Source organism: Dermacentor silvarum, chromosome 3, assembly GCF_013339745.2.
Source record: "Dermacentor silvarum isolate Dsil-2018 chromosome 3, BIME_Dsil_1.4, whole genome shotgun sequence".
Lineage (NCBI taxonomy): Eukaryota > Metazoa > Arthropoda > Arachnida > Ixodida > Ixodidae > Dermacentor > Dermacentor silvarum.
This window is the reverse complement of record NC_051156.1, coordinates 145,676,925-145,685,118: the sequence shown is the minus strand read 5'-3', so window position 1 is coordinate 145,685,118 and position 8,194 is coordinate 145,676,925. Positions and strand designations below refer to the sequence as shown.

General features: G+C 46.7%; 1 protein-coding gene across 1 annotated transcript; it reads right to left on the bottom strand.

Annotated features, from left to right (window-relative positions):
• On the bottom strand, positions 1-6,245 carry LOC119444857 (uncharacterized). The gene is made up of 4 exons (XM_049664774.1): positions 6,175-6,245; positions 4,945-5,394; positions 2,473-4,830; positions 1-130 (listed from the first exon to the last, which is right to left on the bottom strand). The coding sequence occupies exons 1-3, from the start codon at positions 6,243-6,245 to the stop codon at positions 2,628-2,630; spliced, it is 2,724 nt and encodes a 907-aa protein (XP_049520731.1). The 3' UTR covers positions 1-130; positions 2,473-2,627.
• Between the last annotated feature and the right edge of the window lie 1,949 nt (positions 6,246-8,194).

Below are 8,194 nucleotides of genomic sequence, written 5' to 3'. Positions count from 1 at the left end.
GTGAGTATTTTATTATGTACAAAAAATTTAAGACATAAATATTTATGATGAGTGCATAAAAGTCAGTGTCCCGTCATCTCCTTGAGCAACGTGGTCTTGTATCTTGATTGTTTGAATCAGCAAGGAATTCCTGAAAATATACATACGTTGATAAAGAGAATGTTAGGTTTCAAGAAATACAATCTCGCACGAATTGCAGTGATACGCGGAATGGGTTGGAGACCTTTATCTTGCTGGATATTTAGTGGTAAGTTAAAAGCGCCCAAGAAAAAAGCACAATACCTGTTTATTTTGTAATCTATTATAAGTCTGTAGCAGGCCTTCATCGCTACACATAAGGAAACTTGAAAAGTCACTAAGCGACGATCGCTAATGTTGCTTTTAGAGATGTTTTGATTTAATTTTATTTTCATTTAATTATTGTATTTCTAGTAGCTGTCAATAGCCTAGTGGACTCGGTGACAACTCACTACGTCACTACTCACTAGGTCATATACATCAAAAGTTCTGCACAATGGGAACAGAATAATGCAGGAAAAGACATCTGTGAAGTGTGTAATAGTACAGTAGACAAGCACCTAACTGCGATAGCAAAGCAGGCTATGAATAATACGACTACAACATTGCACAAGAACGCTTGCAAACTCTCATGACAGGTCAGAGAAGAGATCACTGTTCAGAATAGAGTCCTATGTTTCTTGGTGTCGTGACAGTGGCACGGCAAAATAAAGTCCAGATAAAATGTAAACAGGCACTTAGCAGTTTTACCAGACGATTAACAAAAGCCCAAGGACGTGAGCAGCATGGCAGAGTCAAGGTTACCTCGCAGACTTAGTGCAGAATTATCATGTCGCGATGAAGTCGTCTTTCACGCAGAGTCACATGACCCAAGTCTGCCACCCTCAGTTCATAACTAGCTCTGAATAGCTCAGAATAACTAGCTCTACAGAACCTCAAATCGTTTATAAACACTTAGATCAGCAGCGGCCCCCGGTTGGAACGCTTTGGCACTTTAGGAAAGTAACCAAGGGACTGAGAAAAGCAATTAAAAAAACTTCACCCACTTCTGGCCCTTTTTAAAGGTAGCTAGAAAACCTTTCAAATGTAATGCCAACGTAACCCACGCGCCTTCAATTTCTATGACAGCATCTGGTGAGAAACGGCGTGTAATGCTTTGGTCATGTAAAAATGGACTTTGTAAACCTGATCCTCGGTTTAATAGTATTGGTGCGCCACTTCCAAGAAAAGCACGCAAGTTTGTATCTACTGATCATCCCTTCTGAAAACAATGTGTCATGCGTATGAAGTCTTGCTTAAAGAAATAAATTTATACGATCATAAATAACCTTCTTCAGACCTTCCGAAAGACAACAAAGGAAAACAAGACGCAAATTACGGATATAACAAGAAATCCCAGATTTCATTGCCGGGAAAAAGAACACTAATTGCAACTGTAATTGAAGAACATTAGTTTCGAAGGATAGATTCAACAATAATGTTAGGACGGGACAAGCACGTCAGTACAGCCCGTGATATAAAGCTTGGAAGGGCCCCAGTTCCCGCAGTGAGCTTTTGCGTATTGACTTGAATACTTAGTCTTCTGTTATGTGTCAATATTGTCACGTGCATAAGCAATATGATAAGCATCATATGATAATATGACAAGCAATTGATAAGCATTATGATAAGCAATTATCGTTATCCGTAGAATTGATTGTGGCAGGCGCTCTAAATTGTGGCGAGAAAGTTCTATTGAAATGTTCAGTAAATGTCTCGCTATACCTCCAGTGGTTTAACAAAGAATTTATCTTTTGGTTTCAAAACTGTCACATTTATTTATCCTTTCCCTTCGCTCTGGCGCAGCGCCAGAAACGGCTGGGATCCTTACTGACGCCTTCCTCAGCAATCGTTTGATGAAGAGCTTCATCACGAGCCAGCAATTTCTTTCACTATGCCTCTGGAGATGGTGAGTATACTTTTCCAGTACTCACAATCAAATTGTTAGTACAGTCTATGGTACCTATGTTACATTTTATTCTTTCTAGTTCGCGGAAAAGCATGATGGAAATCTTGGTTCCCTACGACGAAGTAACCGAATAAATTTTGTCATTGCGTCTGGAACACTCGAAATAAGCAATGGAGCATGATGCTCAACGTTCGTTTGACCGAAATAGAAATCTAAGCTAGTAAGTTTACATCATGCATGCTAATCGACGATTCAAGAGCATAATTAATGAACATTGACAAGGTCATAATAGCATTAAGGGCTTGCGGTCATGTATTGCGCTGTCAAGTTTCTCATGCGAATTCTACAGCATATCAAGGTTTCTAAGAATGAACCAGACGGATATTTCGGACGTTTACGCAAGTTGGTATGGGCCCTTATTACTTGACAAACAAGTAAGTTTAAGAAGCCGGTAAAATGTGCTTTCTATTGGCTTTTGAGCTTCCTATGTAGTCAAGAGTACTTACACTTCTTCTTGCGGAGCAGAGAGGCGTATTCGAAAGGAGTGCCAAGGCCGTAGCCGTAGTTCAGACCATAGGCACCAAGACCGTGGCCGAAGTTATAGTGGCCAACACCGTAGCCGAGAGTGCCAATGCCATGGCCATAGGCAGGGCTATTGGGGTCAACGGCGTGAGCGACAGTGGCCACGGCTGGTGTGTGGTGAACGGGCGGTGGTGGAAACCGCTGGGGCAGCCTCAACATTGGCGAAAGCTGGCAAACCAGCTACGGCAGGTGCTGCGTGGTAAGTGGTTGTAGAAAGACCTGGAGCAGCGGCTATTGCTTCAACACCTGGAGAAGTGTGGTACGTGGTTGTAGTGACAGCCGGAGCAGTGTGCACTGAGGTAACTGGGCCAGCCCCGACAGTGGCTATAGTTGGAGCACCCTGGTAGGTTGCAGTGACAACAGGAGCTGCAGCCACGTGGGTAAATGGGGAAGCGGTGACAGGGCCAACACCTGGAGATGCGTGGTAGGTTGTCGTAGTGACAGCCGGTGCAGCGGCCAAGGAGGAAACCGGGGCCGCAGCCACAGTTGCTACAGCTGGAGCAGAGTGGTAGGTAGTTGTAGCGACAGCCGGAGCAGCGGCTGTGGCTGGTGCGGTGTGGTAGGTAGTAGTGGACACTTTAGAGACAGCTGGCCCACCAAAAGTGACAAAATTAGGGGTAGAGGAAACTACTGGATCAGACTGGTACACTTTAGTCACCGCTGGAGGGGACGCCACAACTGGAGCCGACTGGTATACCCTGGCCAGAGCCGGTGAACTCTGGTATACTCTAGTAATAAATGGCGCGGACGCATAGGCGGCGGCCACCTTGGCGACTGCTGGAGCACTGTATGTGGTGACAGCAGGTGCAGCACGCACAATTGGAGTGGACTGGTAAAGACGGGTCACTGCAGGGGCAGTAGAATACGTGGTGGCAACGTTGGAAACAGCCGGGGCCGTGGCAACAACTGGTGTCGAGTGGTACACTTTAGTCAAAGCTGGCGAGGTCTGGTAAACCCTCGTGATAGCTGGAGCAGCAGCGTACGTGGTTGCCACCTTGGCTACGGCGGGAGCAGTGTATGTTGTGACAGCTGGCGAGGCTGCCACAACTGGGTTGGGCTGGAATACACGCGTGAAGGCTGGGCTGGCTGCATAGGTGGTCGAAACCTTGGCAACGGCTGGAGCAGCAGCTACAACAGGAGCAGACTGGTAGACTCTTGTCACTGCTGGGGCATTCTGGTAGACTCTCGTGATTGCAGGGGCAGAAGCATAGGTGGTGGCAATCTTGGCAACAGCGGGGGCTGCAGCAAGAATTGGAGCAGCCTGGTAGGCCCTGGTTACTGCTGGGGCACTCTGGTAAACTCTCGTGACAGCAGGGGCCACACCGTAGGTGGCCGCAAACTTGGCGGTGGTCGGAGCAGTGTATGTGGTTACGGCTTGGCCGGTTGCCACAACTGGAGTGGACTGGTAAACACGAGTCACTGCAGGGGCAGTAGAATAGGTTGTGGCTGCTTTGGCAACAGCTGGGGCGGTCGCAACAAATGGAGCTGACTGGTAAAATTTAGTCAAAGCAGGCGAACTTTGGTAGAGCCTGGTGATAGCTGGAGCAGATGCATATGTCGCTGCTACTTTGGCGAAGGCTGGAGCCGTGTACGTGGTTACAGCAGGTGCGGCGGCCACCAGTGGAGTTGACTGGTATACACGGGTAACGGCTGGTGTGGCACTGTAGGTAGTAGCAACTTTGGCGACGGCTGGAGCCGGCTGATAGATCCTTTCCACGGTGGGGGCGCTTTGATAGACCCTAGTGACTGCTGGGGCCGCAGCGTAGGTTGTCGGAACCTTGGAAAAGGCTGGGGCAGTGTACGAGGTGACGGCTGGTGCAGCTGCTACTACTGGGGAGGACTGGTAGACACGGCTGACGGCTGGGGCTGTGGCGTAGGTGGTGGTGAGCTTAGCAACAGCTGGGGCGGTAGCCACAACAGGGGAAGACTGGTAAAGCCTGGTTAGAGCTGGAGCATTCTGGTAAACCCTAGTGATGGCTGGTGCTGTAGCGAAGGTGGTGGCAATCTTGACAGGAGCTGGCGCGGCTGCCAGAACTGGAGCTGACTGGTAAACACGGGTGACTGCTGGGCCGGTGGCGTAAGTAGTAGAAACCTTAGAAACAGCTGGAGCTGCAGCCACAATTGGGGAAGACTGGTAAATCCTCGTCAAAGCTGGAGCACTTTGGTAAATCCTAGATATAGCTGGTGCACTAGCATAGGTGGTGGAAACCTTTGAAACGGCTGGAGCAGCATATGTTGTAATAGCGGGGGTGGTGGCAACAGCTGGTCTAGACTGATAAACCCTGGTGATAGCAGGAGCACTCTGGTAAACGCCAGTAATTGCCGGGGCTGCTGCGTAAGTGGTGGCAACATTGGAGACACCTGGCGCCACACCCACAACCGGTGCATTGTGGTACGTTGTGACACGGGAAACAGCTGGGGCAGCTGCGTAGGTGGTTACACCTGGCGCTGCATGGTAGGTAGTGGCTACCTTAGCAACTGCTGGCGCAGCGGCGTAAGTGGTGACCGCTGGAGTAGCGGCGTACGTGGTGAGTGCCGGTGAAGCGTGAACGGTCGTCAGAGATGGAGCAGCGTGGTAGGTAGCAGAAACAGTACCGCTCACGGCTGGAGCAGCGACGGCGTAGCTAGTACCTGGAGCGTAACCGAGGCCATGGCTGATGCCAAAACCGGTGAGGCCAGAGTAGCCAATACCATGGTTCAAAGCGTAGCCAGTATATCCTGCGCCATAGTTGACAGGAGCATAGACGGCGAAGGCGCTGGTGGCCAAACCGAGGATGACACAAGCGTAGATCTGCAAAGAGTAATTGACTTCAGTTAAGAAAACGTAAGTACCATGTCGGTGTGTGCTCAGCAAATATAATTCGCCAATGTGCAACGATATTCAACGGGGTTATGTAATCCGCACTGTATGTTAGATGAGGCACTGCTTCAAACGTTTACCTATTGAGTATCCCGTTTTGTTCGGCGATTGCGCATCCGCGAATGTTATTATGTGGGAAGGTATTTTAATGCTCAGAAATCAGATCGAAAATATGCACCTACTTTTGCACCAACTGAAATAGAATGTTATCACTCAATAGGTATTCTGTTGCTTCCGTTCTTTTTTTCTTGTTTTTTTTTTTTTGTTTCAAACGCAATCTGATAAAAACTCACACGCCTATGCGAAAAACAACTTCTCTACCGTTGAAAACTATATGGCTGATTGAACGAAACCTCAGCAATCGAAATTTTAACCTAATAAATTTTCGTGCCTTGTGGAGAGTTGTGCATATCACAATAAAGTAACTAGTAGCGAATATTATTACAATGAAAAGCAATGTCAAGACAGCATTTTTAAAAAATGGCTTCAACGCTGGGAGCTAGCTCAGCATTTGGAGATATATAAAAAGCGAATCTGAGAAGGGGTAATGTTGTATTGCCTATTTTGAGGTTGTACATATCGAATAACAATGGCTCCTCTTCAAACGCTACGATAGGTGCCCAACTGAGCAAGAAACGCATGCAGTATGGCAAAGATCGCATCTGACTGTATCTTTTGTAGCTGCGTACTTCTCATCTCTTCGCAGAAGTGGCAAATAACTAGAAATATACATCATGCGGGTCACTCTGAAAATTCCTTTTCCTACCATTTCATTTGTTGGAAGAGCAGTCGGTGGAACCAGGAGCTGCTGAAGCAGCGTCGCTTTGCTGCTCGCATTTTATACCTCTGGTAAGAGTGAAAGAAAGAGATCCACACTGCAATAAGAGAGAGCTGCCTTTTAGACATGTTTTTCGTGAGCACTCATGTGTATGAAACCGACAAATGCATCTCACGGCGCAGCGCATCTAACGGACCAGTATCCGGTTGCAAATGTTTCCGTGCACTGTGATCGATTCGAGGAGGTAAGGTAGAAAGCTGAACTTATTACGCAACTCAGGTACGTGGACAGAGGAGGCAAAATGCTCACGCCCTATAAGCTCCGGTTTTTCTCTTCAAGGTTAACGCTGGTCTGTGATACTCCTCAGGCTGAGTGATTTTTCTTTGATTGTGCATGTGTGCTCAGGTGAGATTGTTTTCCTCTGACTATACAGGAACGCTGGAACTTTTTTTGCTGGCATTTGCACAAAACGTTTACCCTAAATAAGTAGTAGAGTGCTGCTACACTCGGGAAGACAAATGTAACAAAATGCAGTGGCTTACAGTATTTATCTCATCTTTCCTCAGAACCCAGAAGCACTGAGACGTACCGAGAAAGGTTGAGGCGCGAGATAAACTGTACTGAGGCAAAACATCCTGCTCTAGGACTAAGGAAAATTCCGATCAGCTTAGGCACCTTTTCGTAACAAGGCGCATTGAATGCACATGTGCGTGGCTCGTAAAAAAAGAAAAAGAAAAGAAGAAGAGAAATAGCCGCACTCTTAACCTGAAGAGAAACCTTAGCAATACTCGCATTTTCGCATTCATCCACTGTTCCGGATGGAAACTTCAAGTTTGGAACAAGGTCGTGCGTGCGTTCGTGAATTCCCCTACGGTAGAATTAAGGCACATGTGTTACCTATGACACGTCATCCTCAATGATGGCTGGGGTTTTGCGACTTCAGTGGCTGAATAAAGCATTCAAGCAATATTGATGTTTCAGATATGTATATGAACCGCATCTTTGAATGCAATATCAGAAGACTCACTAAAGTTTACAAACCATTGTGTTTTGAGGCAGCACAATTTGCATATGAGTATAAGAAATCAATTCAGGGACGGCCTAAGGACGCCAGAAACTCAAAACGAGATGACTTCTTTGATGTCGAGGTAGAATATCACCTCATTACGACCCACAGGGGCGCTCTGTGCTAAAAAGCACACTTCAATGATGCCACTTTTGTCGGCATACTGGAGCACCTTAACACGTCAAGGGAACGTCTTATCGCCAAGCATCCGGATACCGCGACAACGTACAATGACGGTGAAGCCAGCGAGGACTTAATGTACAAGGAGTACTTTTCTCATTCTTTTGATTATCAGGTGCTACAAGCACTAAGCTAAACAAATCTTTATGCGTTGCATTGTAGCATAATATATAGCTTGCGGCCTGACGGGACGCTCGTACATCTAAAAAATTTAAAAACAACAGATGAAAGATATAACGACACGCGTCTCATTTATAAAGTGGGAAGACCCATAGCGATCATTGAAACGGGCGATTTTTAGTAACCTATTCTGCAGAAGTCTGATGAAAGTGGAAGAGGGCACAAGGTCACTCATTATATCTGAGGCCCATGCCTGGGATGCGTTATCGCAATGTGTACAAAGTACCCCTCATTTTTCTGGAGCGTTCGTTGTTTCCTCTTTGTTATATCGGGCACGTTGCCAAAGTGGCGCGTAATGGAAGAGAGAACAGTTGCTGTTTTAGGGGGCAGTCGAGCAACTGAGCGTGTTTCTCTGATGCTTTTGCAGAGAGAAAAAAAATCGCCGAAGGCAGACAGTAACAAACCACACCGTGGACAGTTAAAATAGCAATTTTCAAGTGTAAAAAAAGAATAGAAAAAGAAAAAGCTTCGGGGTAGCAACATGAAACTGGAATGTTGTGTTTAGCTGTGGCAAACGTATAGTAAAATGCGTCAAAGCAATAATAAAGTGGTTGTTGGCGGTAGAAATTACTAGACAGAGGT

Excerpts from the sequence above, each read along its gene's own strand:
- LOC119444857 (XM_049664774.1), bottom strand. The coding sequence starts at position 6,245 with ATGCGAGCAGCAAAGCGACGCTGCTTCAGCAGCTCCTGGTTCCACCGA. Across the intron at positions 5,395-6,174 it reads CTCTTCCAACAAATGAAATG|CACACACCGACATGGTACTT; the intron begins GTAGGAAAAGGA and ends ATATTTGCTGAG. Across the intron at positions 4,831-4,944 it reads GCTGTTTCCCGTGTCACAAC|GGTTTATCAGTCTAGACCAG; the intron begins GTACCACAATGC and ends TGCTATCACCAG.